The sequence below is a fragment of the Oncorhynchus mykiss genome, chromosome 11 (assembly GCF_057628025.1).
Source record: "Oncorhynchus mykiss isolate SJ-2025 chromosome 11, ASM5762802v1, whole genome shotgun sequence".
Lineage (NCBI taxonomy): Eukaryota > Metazoa > Chordata > Actinopteri > Salmoniformes > Salmonidae > Oncorhynchus > Oncorhynchus mykiss.
In genome coordinates, this window is record NC_143032.1 from 12168122 (window position 1) to 12191527 (window position 23406).

At 43.4% G+C, this 23406-nt stretch overlaps 1 protein-coding gene across 1 annotated transcript in view; it reads right to left on the bottom strand.

Moving 5' to 3' along the window:
- The window catches only part of LOC100136701 (sodium channel protein type 3 subunit alpha), a 151917-nt gene that overhangs the window by 71805 nt on the left and 56706 nt on the right, over positions 1–23406 (bottom strand). The window contains exons 12-13 of the mRNA XM_036934870.2: positions 7149–7322; positions 5857–6213 (exon numbers count right to left, since the gene is read on the bottom strand). Of these exons, the coding sequence (XP_036790765.2) occupies positions 5857–6213; positions 7149–7322 (531 nt within the window). The remainder of the gene's footprint in view (positions 1–5856; positions 6214–7148; positions 7323–23406) is intronic.

Consider the following 23406-nt stretch of genomic DNA (forward strand, 5'->3'; position numbering starts at 1 on the left):
GTGAACAGTCCCCTCTCTGTGGACACGAGTGGACCAATTTGAACAATCCAATAGCTGCCCTGAATGTGCTTGTAAATGTCTGCACAATATCCCCATGGCATGAATGTCTTGTTTTCACTCAGGGAAAGGGAGAGTGAGAGAGAGCGAAAGAGGGAGAGAGAGGAATAGAGAGAAAGAGAGACAGAGACAGAGAGAGAGTAAAAGGGAGAAGGGGGGTGAGTATCGTGGAGATCCATGGCAATAGCATTCTCTAATCCCTTGTTCTGGGAATCCTGTGAACGCGGTGAGTGCAGCACAAACACAGGTCATTACGCCACCGCCTGCCACTCTCATCCCCAGCAACAATGTTCAGAAGCAATCTGACTGGAGAGTCTAGACTAGAGAGTCTGTCCTCTATCCAGGCAGCTTGCCAGCCTAACCCTACACCCCTGCTCTCAAACATACTGTATGTGGGCCATGGCCAGTAAGGTTCAGTTACAGTATACAGTGTGGTCTTGGCTTGGGGGGTTGAATATACAGGTGTAGGATCTTAATTCGAGCCAGTTTGCTACAACAGGAATAGAATCCTGCAGCAACAGGAAATTAGAAGTACTATGTGGATTATATTTAATGTATATTTTTTTGTAGGGGTAGATACAAATCAAGTCTGACATTTTAAAGTGGAAATTTCAAACTTTAGAAGCCTTTTTAAACATTGAATACACTACAGTACAAGTTAGCATTTCTCAGCAACAAAAGAGTGATCAAATTAACATCCTACATTTTTTACAGGGATAGGGGATGGTTATCTCCTTTAATTATCCCTTTTCATCTCGGTGTCATGTTACCGTACCAGCCTTGTACCTCTCCTCCCCTTCGCCTCTAACTTTGAAAGGTTGTTTGGACCACACACACGGTGGAAACAAATGTGTCGTCAGTCAAGAAAGAAAGAAAGAAAGAGAGAAAGAGACAGAGAGAGCGAGCGAGTGGGTGTTGTGCACGTGTGTGTGTGTGTGTGTGTGTGTGGGAAGTGGGGTCACTAAACAGAGAGAGATGTGTGTGTCGGAAGAGGGATCACTAAACAGAGAGAGATGTGTGTGTGGGGGGGGTAACTAAACAGAAAGAGATGTGTGTGTGGGAAGAGGGGTCACTAAACAGAGAGAGATGTGTGTGTGTGGGAAGAGGGGTCACTAAACAGAGAGAGATGTGTGTGTGGGAAGAGGGGTCACTAAACTGGTACTGGTACTGGTACCCCGTGTATATAGCCGTTATCATTACTCATTGTGTATTTATTCCTTACATAAAAACCATTTTCTCAATATTTTTCACTCTGCATTTTGGGGCATTTAAGCATTTCACTCTTAGTCTACACCTGTTGTTTACGAAGCATGTAAAAAAATAAAATGTGATCTGTCTGTGTGTCTGTGCGTGAGTGTCTGTGTGTCTGTGTGTCTGTGCGTGAGTGTCTGTGTGTCTGTGCGTGAGTGTCTGTGTGTCCCTATCTGCTGGGAGCTTCAATCAGCGGAGCAGATGATGCGAGCGGATATGCTCTGGGTCCCTGCACCTGCGGGGGTCTGGTGCTAATCAGCATTATTCAAAGCAGAACGGACAGCCTGGTAACTGGAGAGGTGAAAGTAGGCCCGTTATCTGATGGGCAAGCCTAGATTATATCCTGGGCTGTGTATGTATATGTGCCGGACCAGGGACCAGACTGGGTCAGGTTGCGCTCAATCTTTCAGCCTGGCTGAGTCACACCATGCCCGTTGTACATGCAGGTTGGTTTTCTCTTAGCATCACAGAGGCGAGACATTCATCATTACCAAAACTGTTGAATTCTATATGAATTCCGTCCATTGAATGACCTATGTAAACGTAATTCTAGGTAACAAGATAGCTTTAAAATAACATCAAATTGATCAGAAATACAGTGTAGACATTGTTAACGTTGTAAATAACTATTGTTGCTGGAAACAGATAATTTTTCAGGGAATATCTACATAGGCATTCAGAGGCCCTTTATCAGCAACTATCACGCCTGTGTTCCAATGGCACATTTTCAGCTGTGTTAACATAATTGCAAAAGGATATTCTAATAATCAATTAGCCTTTTAAAATGATAAACTTGGATTAGCTAACACAACGTGCCATTGGAACACAGAAGTAATGGTTTCTGATAATGGTCCTCTGAACGCCTATGTAGATATTCCATTAAAAATCCACCGTTTCCAGCTACAGTAGTCATTTACAACATTAACAATGTCTACTCTCTTTTTCTGATCAATTGGATGTTATTTTAATGGACAAAAAAATGTGCTTTTCTTTCAAAAACAAGGACATTTCTAAGTGACCACAAACATTTGAATGGTAGTGTATACTATTCTACTGTATCTTAGTCTATGGCGCTCCGACATTCCTCGTTCAAATATTTATAGATTCTTAATTCCATTCCTTTATATTGGATTTGTGTGTATTGTTATGAAATTGTTAGATATTACTTGTTAGATGTTACTGCACTGTTGGAACTAGAAACATAAGCATTTCACTACACCCACAATAACATCTGCTAATCACGTGTATGTGACAAATAACATTTGATTTGATTTGACAACACTTGAGACAATAAGGGACCTGAGGTAGAAGATCACTTGAGGTCAGGTCTGGATACCTAGACGAGTGCTCATTTTCTAATGAACCTCAGTATGACTCGAGTCTTTTGACGTTGACGTTGGTTGATCTGGATCTGTTAACACGCTGTCCCACATCAGACATTTTGTCAGCCTCCCGACAAGACACTGGCAGCCATGTTATGTTACACAACACAAGGTCTCGCAGGCCAGGCAGTACTAAGTCTCACCGACCTCCTTTGACTGCTCAGCTAAAATAAATATGACAGGGGGAGGGAGGAGGAGGGAGAGAGAGAAAAGGAGGTAGAGAAGGAGGGAGGAGGAGGGAGAGAGAGAAAAGGAGGTAGAGAAGGAGGGAGGAGGAGGGAGAGAGAGAAAAGGAGGTAGAGAAGGAGGGAGGAGGAGGGAGAGAGAGAAAAGGAGGTAGAGAAGGAGGGAGGAGGAGGGAGAGAGAGAGAGAAAGGAGGTAGAGAAGGAGGGAGGAGGAAGGAGAGAGAGAAGAGGAGGTGGGGGAGGAGGAGGGAGGAGGGAGAGAGAAAAGAGGAGGTAGAGAAGGAGGGAGGAGGAGGGAGAAAGAGAGAGAAAGGAGGTAGAGAAGGAGGGAGGAGGAAGGAGAAAGATAAGAGGAGGTGGGGAAGGAGGAGGAGAGATGGAAGAGGCTGAGAAGAGGATGAGGGTGGCGGAGGAGGGGGGGCAGAAGGGGAGAGAGAAGAGGATGAGGGTGGCGGAGGAGGGGGGCAGAAGGGGAGAGAGAAGAGGAGGAGGGGGGGCAGAAGGGGAGAGAGAAGAGGATGAGGGTGGCGGAGGAGGGGGGGCAGAAGGGGGGAGAGAAGAGGATGAGGGTGGCGGAGGAGAGGGGGCAGAAGGGGGGAGAGAAGAGGATGAGGGTGGTGGAGGAGGGGGGCAGAAGCGAGGAGGAGAGGAGGAGAGGAGGGGTCCTCTAACACAAGTGCGTAAGCAAATGACAGGCGCTGACTTGACTAAGGGACTGGGGGCGACCCCGCAGAGAAAGATAATATTAGCAGATACATTTGGCTGGGTAATTGTGGCTTCGTTGCTCGGCTGCCCCGCGGATGGAAACAGTAGTGGAGTATGTAGTGAAAGAGGCGACCACTGAGGACAGAGAGGACACTGTAAATAGAGAGCGGTACTGGGAAGACTGAGTACCACTCCATTCAGTAGAGAGCCTTGACTCATTTAGTCCCTAATTAAGTGGCTCAATGGGTTGGGGTGGGGTAGGGCAGTGGCAAGGATGTGGGTTCACTTCCTGCATTGTAATCATGAGGCATTTTGTATTTAAACAACCCCAACACATACAGTAGGAGACTTATACACTAACCCTCAGTATGGCATTGGGCTGCCCAACGATGCCAGTGTAAACTTCAGCACCTGTCTACATGTCAGTTAGTGTGGAAAACCCCTCACCGATGACAGCCTTAAGGACATGGAATTAGGTCTGCCAGGACAAAGTGTGTGTGTGTTTGTGAGTGACAGAGAGAGAGAGAGCGATACAGACAGCAGAAATACAGTCAAGGAGGTCAGCCTTGTAAGTGTGCAGATATCCCCAGGATCTAACAAAACTGTTGAAGTCAGCCTTGTAAGTGTGCAGATATCCCCAGGATCTAACAAAACTGTTGAAGTCAGCCTTGTAAGTGTGCAGATATCCCCAGGATCTAACAAAACTGCCAAACTCAGCCTTGTAAGTGTGCAGATATCCCCAGGATCTAACAAAACTGCCAAACTCAGCCTTGTAAGTGTGCGGATATCCCCAGGATCTAACAAAACTGCTGAAGTCAGCCTTGTAAGTGTGCAGATATCCCCAGGATCTAACAAAACTGTTGAAGTCAACCTTGTAAGTGTGCAGATATCCCCAGGATCTAACAAAACTGCTGAAGTCAGCCTTGTAAGTGTGCAGATATCCCCAGGATCTAACAAAACTGCTGAAGTCAGCCTTGTAAGTGTGCAGATATCCCCATGATCTAACAAAACTGCTGAAGTCAGCCTTGTAAGTGTGCAGATATCCCCAGGGTCTAACAAAACTGCTGAAGTCAGCCTTGTAAGTGTGCAGATATCCCCAGGGTCTAACAAAACTGCTGATGTCAGCCTTGTAAGTGTGCAGATATCCCCAGGATCTACAAAACTGCTGAAGTCAGCCTTGTAAGTGTGCAGATATCCCCAGGATCTAACAAAACTGCTGATGTCAGCCTTGTAAGTGTGCAGATATCCCCAGGATCTAACAAAACTGCTGAAGTCAACCTTGTAAGTGTGCAGATATCCCCAGGATCTAACAAAACTGCTGAAGTCAGCGCTACAGTCGGTAACACTGCATAGGCTTCTGTGACAAATGGTATCTAGACCTACTGAGGCCCAGGACCCTGTTACTTCCTTTATCACTGTTAGTTTCCCCAGCTGAACCCCCTGACCTTTAAAGGGGTGTCTTTTAATTGCTATACATGTGGAGCAGGACTGTAAAACGAAGCAGTCACAAAACAGAACCCTGTGACCTCTCAACATTTCATCCCTCTGTGTTCCTTTGCCAAGGCTAACAAGGCTAACAAGGCTAACAAGGCCCCCTGTACACCCCTCCCACCCTGCCAAAAGCTCCAAACATGGCAGGTAGAGAGACATTGGTAGGAGGGGGATAAAGTGAATGGGCAGAAAGCTAGTTGAGGCACTCACCCCCTCACTCACACAAGCACACAAACAAACACCCCATGTTTTTTGAGGACACTGAGTAATGTCAAACTTGGGTATAAGCCCTGAAATTACACATCATCTAGACGTTTCATAAACAACACAGCAAAACTAAATCAGTAAAAACAATGTGTCCAATGTTTTCCTTTAAACTCGAACATGCTACTAAATTACATACTATTTATAACCCACCCTAGCCAAAGAGACTGAGTGACTTAGTTTGACTTAGACAGTCTTTATAACCCACCATAGCCAAAGAGACTGAGGGACTTAGTTTGACTTAGACAGTCTTTATAACCCACCCTAGCCAAAGAGACTGAGTGACTTAGTTTGACTTAGACAGTCTTTATAACCCACCCTAGCCAAAGAGACTGAGTGACTTAGTTTGACTTAGACAGTCTTTATAATCCACCCTAGCCAAAGAGACTGAGTGACTTAGTTTGACTTAGACAGACATTATAACCTACCCTAGCCAAAGAGACTAAGTGACTTAGTTTGACTTAGACAGACTTTATAACCCACCCTAGCCAAAGAGACTGAGTGACTTAGTTTGACTCACCACTAGGTTCCCGATCACCATGACGAGCATGAAGACCAGGATGCAGAGAGGTTGCCCGGCCACCTCCATACAATCCCACATGGTCTCGATCCACTCGCCACACAGCACCCTGAATACGATGAGGAACGAGTGGAAGAAGTCCTTCATGTGCCAGCGCGGCAGCGTACAGTCCTTGGAGATCTTACACACACAGTCCTGGTAGTTCTTGCCGAACAGCTGCATGCCCACTACGGCAAAGATGAAGACTATGATGGCTAGGACCAGGGTCAGGTTTCCCAGGGCGCCCACCGAGTTGCCGATGATCTTGATGAGTGTGTTGAGGGTGGGCCACGACTTGGCCAACTTGAACACCCTCAGCTGTGGGAGGGGAGATAGTGAGACCAGCTGTTTGTTAGTTGTCTGAGAAATGAATTTAGAAATTAATGTTAACTAGAAGCTGAATCAAGAGATTTAGAGACAAATTATATTTTCTTTATCCTATTCTCATGTTCGAGTTTAAACTTTCAGTAAAATGTTTATTTGTCACATTTAACTTTTTTGTGTAATTTTTATCCCCCCCTTTCGTGATTACAATCGTCTCATCGCTCACTGCAACTCCCCAACGGGCTCTGGCGAGGCAAAGGTCAAGTGCTGCAAATCATGACCAGCTAAATCGCGCTTCTTAACACATGCTTGTATAACCCGGACGACAGCTGCACCAATGTGTCGGAGGAAACACAATTCAACTGATGACCGAAGTCAGCCTGCAGGCACCCGGCCCGCCACAAGGAGTCACTAGAGCACGATGAGCTAAGTAAAGCCCCCCTGGCCAAACCCTCCCCTAACCCGGACAACGCTGGGCCAATTTTGCGCTGCCCTATGGGACTCCCGGTCACTGCCAGTAATGACCAAACCCCAGGCTGTAGTGACACCACAACACTGTGATGCAATGCCTTAGACCGCTGCACCATTCGGGAGGCACACATTTCACATTTCTAAATAAAGAAGTGGCTACTGACTACAATTCAAATTATTCTGTCAATGGGATATGGTAGTAAAATGGAGTTACATAACTCAGGCTGGTTTAGTAACTGTTGAGAAGGACTTGCCAATGGTCTCACAGTTAGGGGGACTTACAGTTCGCATACATGTACAGTACCATTGGGTGAGAGACCTAACCAGTGACACTGTCAAACAGTGCAGGCTTTAACACACCCATTCCAGACAACCATCACCTACAAACACACAGAGAGACAGACAGCACACAGAGACAGAGATAGGCCAGAGGGGTGACATGTTAAATGGTTAAATACCAGTCTGAAGGACCGGAGAACGGACAGTCCCTCCACGTCGGACAGGCCCAGCTCCATGAGGCTGAGGCACACGATGATGCTGTCAAAGATGTTCCAACCTTGTTGGAAATAGTAGTATGGATCCAGAGCGATGATCTTTAAAACCATCTCAGCGGTGAAGATCCCGGAGAATACCTAGGAAACACAGACACACACATACACAAACAGAGAGGGAGAGCTTAGCCTGGGGGTAGGAAACTTCAGAGCAGGTTAGAGTCAGAATCAGGCCTCCCTTGAACATGAAGCACTGCAGTAGGACACTGGTGGCTGTCGCTTTGCCTGATTGTCTCCCAATCTACTGATCTTATCCATCTGGAACCATCTGGAACCATCTGGAAGTCAGGGCTGTACTTGGAGGACTAATGGGAGCTGATGAGAAATGTTTTTAAATAAGATCTAAAGTATTGCCCAAAACCATCCTCTTAGATTTGTTTTTTGCCAATGCCTACCCATACAAGCACAGCAGCTCTACCTGCATCGTTGACAAGTGCACTGCACTCAACAAAAGGTCATTTACGCTTGATCCGACATCCGCAGCGTTTAGTGTGAATGTGATCTCAGCGAACGTCAGGGAAATTACCAGTACAATGTACCTTTGATTAAATCCCTGTCTTGCTGTTTTCTTCATTGGAGCATCTGGAACTGCGACATCAAACTGCACAGTTAATGCAACGTCAATAATAAAACTGAAACCTCAGACTGGGAGCTTTCCTGTATATTGAATTAAGACTCACAGCCTTTACTGCACACAGTGAGCTGGCTCCTGTGTCCACCTAATCTCCTTAAGGGGAAATCTGCTTATGATATCAGTTTTCAGATGCTGTTTTAGGAGCATCCTCATCTCTTTCATGTTAGCCACCATCGTTGTTTTTTCTTCCTTTGGCTGGACCACTATGGAGATAGGTATTGCCTCTTGCTCTGTGTTTGTGTTGTAAAAGCTAAAGCAGCTGACAGGTCTGCAGTATAGGTGTGTGTGTGTGTGTGCGTGTATTTGTGCTTTGCTTCTGTGATCTCTGTGTGTTTTCGTCTTGCAGCTCTCTGCTAGTTGTTCCTTGCAGACGTGCTCCTCGATGTGACACTGAGTACGTGACACACGGGCGGAAGGCGAGGGTGGAGGGGGTAGCGGGTGGACAAGGTGAAATCGTCATAGGGCACGTTTGGGTAGCCTTGAAAGGATCTGATCTGGAGTCTGTTTAGAATAGCTGGTTATGTCCACACACAAACACAAACTCACACACACACAGTGAGTGGCTTAGTGAGCAGTTTGGTGTGATTACAGCTGGGATGTTGACTGGCACTGAAGCCCCCACTTTCAGTCGCCTGGAGGGGCCCAATGTCTGTGTGTGTGTGTGTGTGTGTGTGTGTGTGTGTGTGTGTGTGTGTGTGTGTGTGTGCACGCGCCTGCCTACCTGCTTTGGTGTGTGTGTGTGTGTGTGTATCTATTCTCATTTACATGGGGCTCATTAAGCTCGGTACACAGCTCGTTATCAATGACAAGGTACTTCACAATCATACTGTTATTACGCTGTCAGGACCCGAGGATGAGACAGGGCGTTTATTATGATTGGGCGGAGGAGTATCCTGCGAGCGATGATGCTGCCGCTGCATCTCACAGAGATCAGTGCCAACATGAAGCCAGGAAGACGTCCAACACGACATGGCATTGCCCCAGAAAAGGACAACACATGGACATGTAGCCTACTATATGAATGTATTGAGTTTGTGGCTCACACTTTATTCTGATAGTCCCATATAGATGATCTACAGATGGCCATATAATCAACAAATGACTAAATATGTTGATAAACAACTGCTTGCTAAGGTTACGGTTAGGATTAGGGTTAGAATAAATGTTAGGTTTAGGTTTGGATTATGGTTTGGTGTAAGGGTTAGGGTTAAGTTTAGTTGATAGTTCATTGAAATTTTGTTGACACTTATTCAACATCTACTGAACATGCACAAACCATCTACAAACCATGTACTTGGGACTATCCATATAAAGTGTTATCAGTTTGTGTGCTGTACTGTATTGGTTTGGGGTAGATATGGTGCAGGAGACAATAACTTAATGTCTTTAGGATGAAGTTGATGTCGCCTAGTGTGATGCTCAAATTACTGTGAGTTAATAATAACGGTTTGCTTGGGTGAATGACTTTCCACTACTGGAAATGCGCACACCAGAAATGTGTTGAAAAATTAATTTACTTTGTTGCAATGTTATTAAAACGCATTTTCATCAAGTCTGTACTTCAAATTAGCATCTCTGTAATTCGAAAACAGATAATGAGTATTTACATTTTTGTTATTTAACCTTTATTTAACTAGGCAAGTGAGTTAACTTATTTGCAATAACAGTCTACCAAAAGGCAAAAGGCCTCCTGCAGGAACGGGGGCTGGGATTTAAAATACAAATAAATTAAAGAAAGATATAGGACAAAACACACATTATGACAGGAGAGACAACACAACACTACATAAAGAGACATCACAACACTGCATAAAGAGAGACCTAAGACAACAACATAGCATGGCAGCAACACATAACAACACAGCATGGTAGCAACACAACATGACAACAACATGGTAGCAACACGATATGGCAGCAGCACAGCATGGTAGCAGCACAAAACATGGTACAAACATTATTGGGCACAGACAACAGCACAAAGGGCAAGAAGGTAAAGACATACATCACGCAAAGCAGCCACAACTGTCAGTAAGTGTGTCCATGATTGAGTCTTTGAATGAAGAGATGGAGATAAAACTGTCCAGTTTGAGTGTTTGTTGCAGCTCGTTCCAGTTGCAAGCTGCAGTGAACTGAAAAGACGAGCGACCCAGGGATGTGTGTGCTTTGGGGACGTTTAACAGAATGTGACTGGCAGAACGGGTGTTGTACGTGGAAGATGAGGGCTGCAGTAGATATCTCAGATAGGGGGGAGTGAGGCCTAAGAGGGTTTTATAAATAAGCATCAACCAGTGGGTCTTGCGACGGGTATACAGAGTGGGCCACGGCACTAACACTGTTTGTTCAACTAATCTCATATGTTAATTCAAATATTATTTGGGCATATTAACAAAAATAGTCTGCACAACAATGTTTTCAACTCAGGTATTTGATACATATGACTACATTATACATATACATTTATACAGTAATTATTATTCAACATGTCCTCATCTGGGATTTGAACTCACAACCTTTTGGTTCATGGCATTCTGATCTTCCTGCTACTGTATGCCACCATGTCTGTGTCAATTATCAGTTCATCTCACTATTCTCTCATTATTTATTTCACTTGTTTATTTCAGAAATGTTGGGGTTTTCTGTATAGTTGTCTAATGTTTGTGGGCCATATTAACCTGTGTAAATGTTACTCCTTAATTACTCCTTAATCACAATAATTGCAACTATTTTCAACTATTGCATGTCACTAGTTCCACAGCCTTATTTAGTGAAAATGCCCAAATAATAATTTATAGTTGAATGAACATATGAGACAAGTGGAACAAAAACATAATTTTAAGTTGACTGAATTTTGCAAGTTTGGGAAAAGCTTTAATTGAAAAGTTGAGTAAAAAATAAAAAAAAGCAGTGGAACCAGTTACTTACTAATAATTAGTTTAAACAACTACAATGTTTTTATAGTGAATGTTGTGTCACAAATGGTACTCTATTCCCTCCATAGTGCACTACTTTTGACCAGGGACAATAGGACTCTGGTCAAAAGTAGTGCACTATATTGGGAGTAGAGAGTGTCATTTGGGACACAATCAGGTTAATTATTTCTGTCAGGCCAAAGCAGCAGTAATGAGTAAGTGTTTAGGATGCCCAGGCAGACATGGTAATTGAATAATACTGACGTGTTGGTCTGAGCATGTCACGGCATCGTGACCACACAATTCATATCTCCTGTGATAAGAGTACAGCTGGAATCATTAATTGGTGGAACTGCCACGTCCGTTTGGGGCATTACAAAAACAAAGAAATTACTGCAAATAAACGAACACAGTTTTTTTTGGACATCATTGCCAGTGGTGATCCGTCATTCAGGGCAGAGGGCTTGGTAATGTTCTCTAGTTGCGTTGTGATTGGGTCAGTGTTTTGTCACTCTAGGGGACACTACATCACTGCCAAATCTAAGGGTAGAGCTAAAAAATTTAAGCCCCTTAGGTGCTGCCATAGAGTTACATTAGAAGTGCCCATCCAAGAAGGCTCATGGTCATTGGCCACAAAGTTATATCTACAGTAGCTTTGATTGGACTGATACTTTCAAAATCTTAGCTAGCAAGCTAGCATTCCTCATCATGACCCTTGTCGACAATCAACTGGCAAATCCTTTTTGATCCTTGTCATATGAATAGAAATAATGAATAGAAATTATAGACAAAACGTATCGGTGCTCATCGGCCATTGGACATAAACATTACAAGTTGGAAATTGCAAATTCAACAATCAGTGGTTTTGAAGGAATCAGTGGCTAACTGCAGGCATCGCAAAGCAATCACTAGCTTGCTATTCAGTGGAGTGGCTGTGTGGTCCCAAGTCTGGATTTGAGGGTCTCTTTTCCAAGCTTAAAAAGATAAACAATCAACATTGGCCCTGCTGTCATTCTAGTATGACTCCTGCCATGCTTCTACCATGAGAAATGTCATCATCAAATACAGTAAGAGCATTCATTGTCTGCTTATATGCCCCCTTTATTTATCATACGGTTCTGACTTGGTGTACAGGGAGAATACTGTAAGAACGGCCCATGTTCTGAATTCTGTCGATATGCATTTCAAATGTGCTGAACAAATAGTTATATTGACTACGCCCGTCCTAGCTCATTGTCTTAATCAAAATTACGGATTGCCTCTTATCCAGTTGTCGTCCCATTATGCCATAGTTTGCACATCTCAATTTTCTGTAGAAACCACATTTGTTTAAGCAAGTCAGACATATCAGCTATGTTTTTATCAAAGGCAGAAAATAAAGTTAAATGAACTGTTTCGCTGCAAGACAAGGCTCCGCTGATAGCCAGGTGTAGCAGTGGTAAGGTGTTGGGACTGCTGTTTGTGGGCACCGTTAAAGTGCAATTAATGTATTGTTTAGTGTTTTGTTGTGTTGTGTAGTGGCTTTGCTGGCATGCATCTAAAAAAAAATATTGCAGTACCTTGATGTACATTTACTGTACTTTGTTTTGCACACATTACTGTCCTCTGTTTCTACTCCATAACATCAACAAAACAATAACAAAAACAGCAAGGCACTGTTTTCTCCAATGTGGATTGGATCTTTAGGAAAGTGTGCAGGTTGTGTGTGAAGTCTACCCTCTTAAGGACACAGAGACAAGCAACGTTATACTGAATAGGTCAAGTGAAGCACTGAAATGGCACCCTATTCCCTAGAGCAGAAATTCTCTACTGTAGACCAAGCTCTGGCAAAAAAAACATACACTATATAGGGAATAGGTTGCTTTGAGGCGGCAGGTAGCTTAGTGGCTAAGAGTTGGGCCAGTAACTGAAAGGTTGCTGGTTCAAATCCCCAAGCTGACGAGGTGAAAAATATGTTGATTTGCCCTTGAGCAAGGCACTTAATCCCAAATACACCTGCAAGTCACTCTGGATACAAGCTGAAAGAACAGAATGCCATCTTAGATGCAACCATTCTGTTTTGTGCGGAAAACCTAATACAAAAATATGTTTAGTGTTTTTGTGTTGTACGCGTGGGCGTGTTGAATATCCCACAACGTTGAACCAAATTAGCTTGGTTTCCAGGCTAAATGGGAATATTAAAATGATATATTCAATCAGATGAACCTACTAAAAGACTGAAAGGACACACCTGTGTGTTGCCTATCTGCTGAATCCTTACTGAAAAAAACACATTCATGTCACATGATCACATGTGAAGTGTTCCAAAAACATGTTTTTAATCATGTGATTTTCCACGTGAAATTATGTGTTTTATCTGTAAGAGATTACTCATCTAACCGCTGCCTCAGACAACCTGTCTGTCACTCTCCCACCCCAAACAACTCACTGTCCTCTCACAGAGATACAGATGTACGGTTCTGAAAAGAACATCATGCCAGCATCCAACACACTCATGTGTCTATCTAACAGCCCGGAGGTGTTGTCCATACATCTGTCCAGCTGTGTCTGTGTGACTGAGGGGTAGCTGAAGGGCACAGGAGGACAGCTGGATGGGTATTGCTGTGTAAACTAGGGCCTGTGCTGTGCTGGCTGTGGCTGTGATAGTAACAGCAAAGAGTCCTGGCTCAGCATATATGAAGATATACACGCATGCATACATAAATGTATACAGACACACACACACACACACACACACACACGTGTGTATACAGAGACACACACACACACACACACACACACACACACACACACACACACATGTGTATACACACTCGTATACACACACACACACACACACACACGTGTGTATACAGACACTCACACACACACACACACACACACACACACACACACACACACACGTGTGTATACAGAGACACACACACACGTGTATACACACTCGTATACACACACACACACACACACACACACACACACACACACACGTGTGTATACAGAGACACACACACACACGTGTATACACACTCAAATACCCACACACACACCCACACACAGCAGAGTGAGGCTCATGCGAGCGGAAGGGCGGTGGGCGTGGGCTCAACGGGGAAGGGGGCAGAGAGGAGATGTCATGTGACAAGCACTCTCTGTGAAGCACGTCAACAAGGTTTCGCTCCCACGGTCAACACAATCCACGTGACTACGCACGCCCAACTGGCCTCGGGTGAACAGTCCACACATAACGTATACAAACACACACACATACGTGTGCAGATGGAAACATTTCCAACACACACATTTCCAACACACACACACACACGTATACACACACAAACACACACACATACACATTTGAGAGAATTGAGGGGAAATAAACATCTTTGTTTCAAGGAGATTCCTCCCGTCATAACGGTAACATCAAAAGGTTAAATAATGAAACAATATTTCTGTAGTCCAAGTGGTTGGAGTGGTCCTTGGGCACTTATAGAACAATTATGTCAGATCAGTTGTGTTTTGTGATCCCATGAAGGACAGTATAATAACATAACTGAATATCTGAACGTGTATTTTTCCAAGTGATCATATTCACATCCAAATGTTGGTGAACTGACATAATTAAAAATGAAACTATTTGTGAGAAGATATAAAGTGATGTTAGCCTTCTAAATGAGAGAATTGTTTTTCATGTGAAGTCTTAACCAAGTCAGTGGCCACATCCACGTGAGTACAGACATTATGTCGGCGCCATGGAACATCCCTTTTCCCAGAGTGCATAAAACTCATTTCTGACAAAAATTTACATTAGACCAAGCAGGCGGACAGTGTTGAACCATACATCACGAATGGTTAGACTCCACCAGACCAGCTACGTGCAGCGCCAGCTGTACACGTTGAAATGGTTAAGAAAACTACACTTTCACAGTCTGCAGCTGTATAGGCAAAATAGTCTAGGAAACTCGACCGAAGAAGAGAAAGAAGAACAATTTCCTCTCACCACTATAGATACCTCTAAAGTATCTATCTTAACAAACCGAGCAGGAGAACAACCGGCTGGTACTTTGAAAATATCCATTCTAAAATAACATTCCCATATCCAACCACCATCGGTACGTCTGGAAGACCCGTTGTAACAGACACAACCAGAGACTTTCTGTCGAATTACACCCCAGACGGACCGATTCCAACAGAGACAACAAAGGCATGCAATCATAAATATATAGAGTGGCTTGTGAAAGTATTCACCCCCCTTTTGAGGGTTTGTGTCATGTGATTTACACAACAAGCCTACCACTTTGAAGATGCAAAATATTTTCTCTTGTGAAACAAACAAGAAATAAGACAACAAAAAAAACAGAAAACTTGAGATTGCATAACTGTTAACCCACCCAAAATCAATACTGTGTAGAGCCACCTTACTCAGCAATTACAGCCTCAAGTCTCTTGGGGTATGTCTCTAAGCTTGGCACATCTAGCCACTGGGATTTTTGCCCATTCTTCAAGGCAAAACTGCTCCAGCTCCTTCAAGTTGGATGGGTTCTGCTGGTGTACAGCAATCTTTAAGTCATACCACATATTCTTAATTGGATTGAGGTCTGGGCTTTGACTAGGCCATTCCAAGACATTTAAATGTTTCGCCTTTAACCACTGGAAAGTTGCTTTAGCAGTGTGCTTAGGGTCATTGTCCTGCTGGAAGGTGAACCTCCATCCCAGTCTCAAATCTATGGAAGACTGAAACAGGTTTCCCTCAAGAATTTCCCTGTATTTAGCACCATGCATAATTTCTTCAATTCTGACCAGTTTCCCAGTTCCTGCCGATGAAAAACACCTCCACAGCATGATAATGCCACCATGCTTCACATGTGGGGATGGTATATTCTCGGGGTGATGAGAGGTTTTGGGTTTGCACCAGACATATGGCCAAAAAGCTACATTTTTGTTTCATCTGACCAGAGTACCTTCTTCCATATGAACATGAATATGAGCATGAATATGCTTATTTTTTCTTTAAGCAATAGCTTTTTCTGCCCACTCTTCAATAAAGCCCACCTCTGTGGAGTGTATGGCTTAAAGTGGTCCTATGGATAGATATTCCAATCTCCGCTGTGGAGCTTTGCATCTCCTTCCGGGTTATCTTTGGCTTCTTTGTTGCCTCTCTGATTAATGTCCTCCTTGCCTGGTCTGTGAGTTTTGGTGGGCGGCCCTTTCTTGGCAGGTTGGTTGTGGTGCCATATTCTTTCCATTTTTTATCATGGATTTAATGGTGCTCCGTGGGATGTTCAAAGTTTTGGATATTTTTTTATAACCCAACCCTGATTTGTACTTATCCACAACTTTGTCCCTGACTTGTTTGGAGAGCTCCTTGGTCTTCAAGGTGCCACTGGCTTGGTGGTGCCTCTTGTTTAATGGTGTTGCAGACTCTGGGGCCTTTCAGAACAGGTATATATATACTGAGATCATGTGACACTTAGATTGCACACAGGTGGACTTTATTTAACAAATTATGTGACTTCTGAAGGTAAGTGGTTGCACCAGATCTTATTTAGGGGCTTCATAGCAAAGGGGGTGAATACATTTTTTATTTTTTTTATTTTAAACAGGTCTTTTTTTCATTTCATTTCACCAATTTGGACCATTTTGTGTATGTCCATTACATGAAATCCAAATAACAGGTTGTAATGCAACAAAATAGGAAAAACGCCAAGGGGGATGAATACTTTTGCAAAGCACTGTGCAATGCAAATTATATTTTCGAATGAACGGCCGATCGTGTGCAAAGTATTACCATTTCCATGAGCATAGTTACAGTGCCTTGCGAAAGTATTCGGCCCCCTTGAACTTTGCGACCTTTTGCCACATTTCAGGCTTCAAACATAAAGATATAAAACTGTATTTTTTTGTGAAGAATCAACAACAAGTGGGACACAATCATGAAGTGGAACGACATTTTTTGGATATTTCAAACTTTTTTAACAAATCAAAAACTGAAAAATTGGGCATGCAAAATTATTCAGCCCCCTTAAGTTAATACTTTGTAGCGCCACCTTTTGCTGCGATTACAGCTGTAAGTCGCTTGGGGTATGTCTCTATCAGTTTTGCACATCGAGAGACTGACATTTTTTCCCATTCCTCCTTGCAAAACAGCTCGAGCTCAGTGAGGTTGGATGGAGAGCATTTGTGAACAGCAGTTTTCAGTTCTTTCCACAGATTCTCGATTGGATTCAGGTCTGGACTTTGACTTGGCCATTCTAACACCTGGATATGTTTATTTTTGAACCATTCATTGTAGATTTTGCTTTATGTTTTGGATCATTGTCTTGTTGGAAGACAAATCTCCGTCCCAGTCTCAGGTCTTTTGCAGACTCCATCAGGTTTTCTTCCAGAATGGTCCTGTATTTGGCTCCATCCATCTTCCCATCAATTTTAACCATCTTCCCTGTCCCTGCTGAAGAAAAGCAGGCCCAAACCATGATGCTGCCACCACCATGTTTGACAGTGGGGATGGTGTGTTCAGCTGTGTTGCTTTTACGCCAAACATAACGTTTTGCATTGTTGCCAGAGCACCTTCTTCCACATGTTTGGTGTGTCTCCCAGGTGGCTTGTGGCAAACTTTAAACAACACTTTTTATGGATATCTTTAAGAAATGGCTTTCTTCTTGCCACTCTTCCATAAAGGCCAGATTTGTGCAATATACGACTGATTGTTGTCCTATGGACAGAGTCTCCCACCTCAGCTGTAGATCTCTGCAGTTCATCCAGAGTGATCATGGGCCTCTTGGCTGCATCTCTGATCAGTCTTCTCCTTGTATGAGCTGAAAGTTTAGAGGGACGGCCAGGTCTTGGTAGATTTGCAGTGGTCTGATACTCCTTCCATTTCAATATTATCGCTTGCACAGTGCTCCTTGGGATGTTTAAAGCTTGGGAAATATTTTTGTATCCAAATCCGGCTTTAAACTTCTTCACAACAGTATCTCGGACCTGCCTGGTGTGTTCCTTGTTCTTCATGATGCTCTCTGCGCTTTTAACGGACCTCTGAGACTATCACAGTGCAGGTGCATTTATATGGAGACTTGATTACACACAGGTGGATTGTATTTATCATCATTAGTCATTTAGGTCAACATTGGATCATTCAGAGATCCTCACTGAACTTCTGGAGAGAGTTTGCTGCACTGAAAGTAAAGGGGCTGAATAATTTTGCACGCCAAATTTTTCAGTTTTTGATTTGTTAAAAAAGTTTGAAATATCCAATAAATGTCGTTCCCTTCATGATTGTGTCCCACTTGTTGTTGATTCTTCACAAAAAAATACAGTTTTATATCTTTATGTTTGAAGCCTGAAATGTGGCAAAAGGTTGCAAAGTTCAAGGGGGCCGAATACTTTCGCAAGGCACTGTATCAGCTGTATGTACGATAGTGGAGTCCTTTGTCTTTTCTCCTGCTCTTTCTTACATGCCCCTCCCTTTTCGTTTGGTGTAACAAGTCGTCATATCGGGTTTACCACTTGGGACTTTTCATTGCATTATATAGTACTCAATGTGTAAGCTATTCTGTTGGTGTGTTTATGTCATTCTCTGTGATTATTTAGTTAGTAAATAAATAATTAGGCCAATTTGTGTATTGCATATTCATCATTTATGCTAGAGTTCGTGCAGATGTCCAAGGATATTGCGACATTCAGAAAGAGACTGATAGAAGATAAAATTAATGACTGATTGATGACTGAAATGTCAGAGATATTTATATCTTTAGAGTTCATTCGGAAACGGTAACTCATTAAACAAACTTTTTCCATGGTGTCCCAAGATTGCTGATGAGTTAATTGTTACATGAGTAATTTAATCATCGTAATAATTAAACATACTGTAGTTAATCGATTTGATAAAGCAATTGTCATCACATTAATGATAGCCAAAAAACACGACACAAGCATGCACATAACACTTAGAGAGAGAGCCAATATCTCTCCACTATAATAGGGATGAGAGAAAAATTCCTCTTCAAACAAATCTCCACGTACAGAGACAAAAAAGTTTTTCATGTGTGATGCTGCATCTAGCAAACTGGCAGTTATCCAATACAGTCACCAACCCACGACAGTTCAGACTCTCTATTTATCCAACACAGTCAACACCCCACGACAGTTCAGACTCTCTATGTATCCAACACAGTCACCACCCCACGACAGTTCAGACGTTTGTCACCAAGGCGATAATGACTTGCTGAAATATGGGAAAGACCAGAGAGGGAAGTCATTACAAATATAGTTGAAGTCGGAATTTTACATACACTTAGGTTGGAGTCATTAACACTTGTTAAACCACTCCACAAATTTCTTGTTAACAAACTATAGTTTTGGCAAGTCGGTTAGGACATCTACTTTGTGCATGACACAAGCAATTTCCAAACACCTGAAGGTACCATGTTTATCTGTACAAACAATAGTGCGCAAATATAAACCCCATGGGATCACGCAGCCATGATGCCGCTCAGGAAGGAGACACGTTCCATTTCCTAGAGATGAACGTACTTTGGTGTGAAAAGTACAAATCAATCCCAGAACAACAGCAAAGGACCTTGTGAAGATGCTGGAGGAAACAGGTACAAAAGTAACTATATCCACAGTAAAACAAGTCCTATGTCGACATAACCTGAAAGGCCGCTCAGCAAGGAAGAAGCCACTGCTCCAAAAGCTCCATAAAAAGCCAGACTACGGTTTGCAACTGCACATGGGGACAAATATCGTACTTTTTGGAGAAATGTCCTCTGGTCTGATGAAACAAAAATATAACTGTTTGGCCATAATGACTATCGTTATGTTTGGAGGAAAAAGGGGGAGGCTTGCAAGCCGAAGAACACCATCCTAACTGTGAAGCACGGGGGTGGCAGCATCATGTTGTGGGGGTGGTTTGCTGCAGGAGGGACTGGTGCACTTCACAAAATAGAGGGCATCATGCGGAGGGAAAATTATGTGGATATATTGGAGCAACATCTCAAAACATCAGTAAGGAAGTTAAAGCTTGGTCGCAAATGGGTCTTCCAAATGGACAATGACCCCAAGCATACTTCCAAAGTTGTGGCAAAATGGCTTAAGGACAATAAAGTCAAGGTAATGGAGTGGCCATCACAAAGCCCTGACCTCAATCCCATATTACATGTGTGGGCAGAACAAGAGCAAGGAGGCCAAAGAGGCCTACAAACCTGACTCAGTTACACCAGCTCTATAAGGAGGAATGGGTCAAAATTCACCAAACTTATTGTAGGAGGCTACCCGAAACGTTTGACCCAAGTTAAACAATTGAAGGCAATGCTACCAAATACTAATTGAGTGTATGTAAACTTCTGACCCACTGGGAATGTGATGAAAGAAATAAAAGCTGAAATAAATAATTATCTCTACTATTCTTCTGACAATTCTCATTCTTAAAATAAAGTGGTGATCCTAACTGACCTAAAACAGGGATTAAATGTCAGGAATTGTGAAAAACTGAGTTGAAATGTATTTGGCCAATGTATTTTACATACTTTATATGTAAACTTCCCACTTCAACTGTATCTGCTGTGGACACACATGCACATACATACACACACACACACACCAGACAGATTGTCCACTGTAGCACACAGTGGCCAGCCAAGTGGAAGAAAACTCTATTGATTTTGACACCGTTGGCCTGAAATGACTTCCTTGTTGGACTACTCCTGGTACCACACAACCAATTACATAACACCAACAATACCATGGCTGTGTCCCAAATGGCACCCTATTCCCTATATAGTGCTGGACTTCAGACCAGGGCCCATACCCAGCACTATAGAGAACCAGCATATATCATACAAACACACATAACTGGTTCCAGTGAATTGTAATGAATCGAAACACCATATTGACTTCATAATGTGATTGTAAACTCATTGTTGTGAATGATGTCTGTTGATGTGTGATTAACAGGTCATTTCACGGTTATTATCCCAATGGAACCTTAGCCCCTACGCCCTATGGAGGTTTGATACTGTGAAAATTCAGTGAGCCAATCAGTCAGCCAATCAGATGCTACTAACATACTACTTGTACCTAACTATTCCTCTCAGGTCTCCACAAGTGCATAAGGGGTAGAGGCTTGGGGTTCATTTAGGTTTGGGTGTGAATCTCAGTGACAATATCAAATCAAGTCAAATCACATTTTATTTGTCACATGCGCTGAAGATGTAATGCTTACTTCCAAGCCCTTAACCAACAATGGAGTATAAGAAATAGAGTTAAGAAAATATTTCCAAAATATATATATATTTTTTAATCTAAAAGTAACACAAGAAAATTACATAACAATAACGAGGCTATGTACAGGGGGTACCGGTACTGAGTCAGTGTGCGGGGGTACAGGTTAGTCGAGGTAATTTTTGTAAAGTGACTATGCATAGATAATAAACAGCGAGTAGCAGCAATGCAAATAGTCCGGCCGGCCATTTGATTAATTGTTCAGTAGTCTCTGTTAAGGAACCTTTTGGTTCTAGACTTGGCGCTCCACTACCACTTGCCGTGTGGAAGAACAGAGAGAACAGTCTATGACTTGGGTGACTGGAGTCTTTGGGCCTTCCTCTGACACCGACTAATATAGGTCCTGGATGTCAGGAAGCTCGGCCCCAGTGATATACTGGGCCGTACATACTACCCTCTGAAGCGCCTTACAGTCAGATGCCGAGCAGTTGCCATACCAGGTGGTGATGCAACCGGTCAGCATGCTCTCGATGGTGCAGCTATAGAACTTTTTGAGGATCTGGGGACCCATGCCAAATCTTTTCAGTCTTCTGAGGGGGAAAAAGTGTTGTCGTACCCTCTTCACAGCTATCTTGGTGTGTTTGGACCATGATAGTTCTGACCTCCTCCCTATAGGCTGTCTCATCGTTGTCGTGTTCAGGCCTAACACTCGTCAGCAAACTTAACAACGGTGTTGGAGTTGTGCTTGGCCCGCAGTTGTGGGTGAATAGGGAGTACTGGAGGGGAATAAGCACTTATCCCAGATGTGTTGTTGACAGATGTGTTGTTGCCTACCCTTACCACCTGGGGGGCGGTCCGTCAGGAAATCCAGGATTCAGTTGCAGAGGGAGTGTTTAGTCCCAGGGTCCTTATCTTTGTGATGAGCTTTGTGGGTACTATGGTGTTGAATGCTGAGCTGTCATCAATGAACAGCATTCTCTCAAAGGTGTTCCTTTTGTCCAGGTGGGGAAGGGCAGCGTGGAGTGCGATTGAGATTGCGTGATCTGTGGATCTGTTGGGGCGGTATGCAAATTTTAGTGGGTCTAGTGTTTCCGGCATGACGGTGTTGATGTGAGTCATGACCAGTCTTTCGAAGCACTTCATGGCTACAGATGTGAGTGCTACGGGTGGTAGTCATTTAGGCAGGTTACCAAGGCATTCTTGGGAACTATGGTGGTCTGCTTGAAACATGTAGGTATTACAGACTCGGTCAGGGAGAGGTTGAAAATGTCAGTGAAGACACTTGTCAGTTGGTCCGCGCATGCTTTGAGTGCACGTCCTGGTTATCTGTCTGACCCCGCGGCTTTGTGAATGTTGACCTGTTTAAAGGTCTTGCACACATCAGCTATGGAGAGCGTGATCACACAGTTGTCCTGAACAACTTGTGCTCTCATGCATGCTTCAGATTTGCTTGCCTCGAAGCAAGCATAAAAGGCATTTTGTTTGTCTGGTAGGCTCGTGTCACTGGGCAGCTCGCGGCTGGGTCTCCGTTTGTAGTTCTTAATAGTTTCAAGCCCTGCCACATGTGACGAGCATCAGAGCCGATGTAGTAGGATTCAATCTCAGTTCTATATTGACGCTTTGCCTGTTTGATGGTTCGTCTGAGGGTGTAGAGGGATTTCTTATAAGTGTAGGGATTAGTGTCCTGCTCCTTGAAAGCTGCAGCTTTGGGCTTTCTCTCAGTGCGGATGTTGTCTGTAATCCATGGTTTCTGGTTGGGATATGTACGTATGGTCACTGTGGGGACGACGTTGTCGAATCACTTATTGATAAAGCCAGTCACTGAGGTGGTATACTCCTCAATGGCATTGGATGAGTCCCAGAACATATTCCATTCTGTGCTAGCAAAACAGCCCTGTAGCTTAGCATCCGAGTCATCGGACCACTTCTGGGGCGGCAGGGTAGCCTAGTGGTTAGAGTGTTGGACTAGTAACTGAAAGTTTGCAAGTTCAAATCCCCCAGGCTGACAAATCTGTTGTTCTGCCCCTGAACAGGCAATTAACCCACTGTTCCTGGGCTGTCGTTGAAAATAAGAATTTGTTCTTAACTGACTTGCCTAGTAAAATAAAATAAAAATTGTACCACTTTCGTATTAAGTGTTAGTCACTGGTATTTCCTGCTTTAGTTTTTGCTTGTAAGCAGGAATCAGGAGGATATAATTCTGGACAGATTTGCCAATTGGAGGACGAGGGAGAGCCTTGTATGCATCTCTGTGTGTGGAGTAAATGTCGTCTAGAGTTTTCTTCCTCTGGTTGCACATGTGACATGCTGGTAGAAATTAGGTCAAATTTAAGTTTGCCTGCATTAAAGTCCCCACTAGGAGCGTTGATTTTGGATGAGCATTTTCTTGGTTGCTTATAGCCTTATA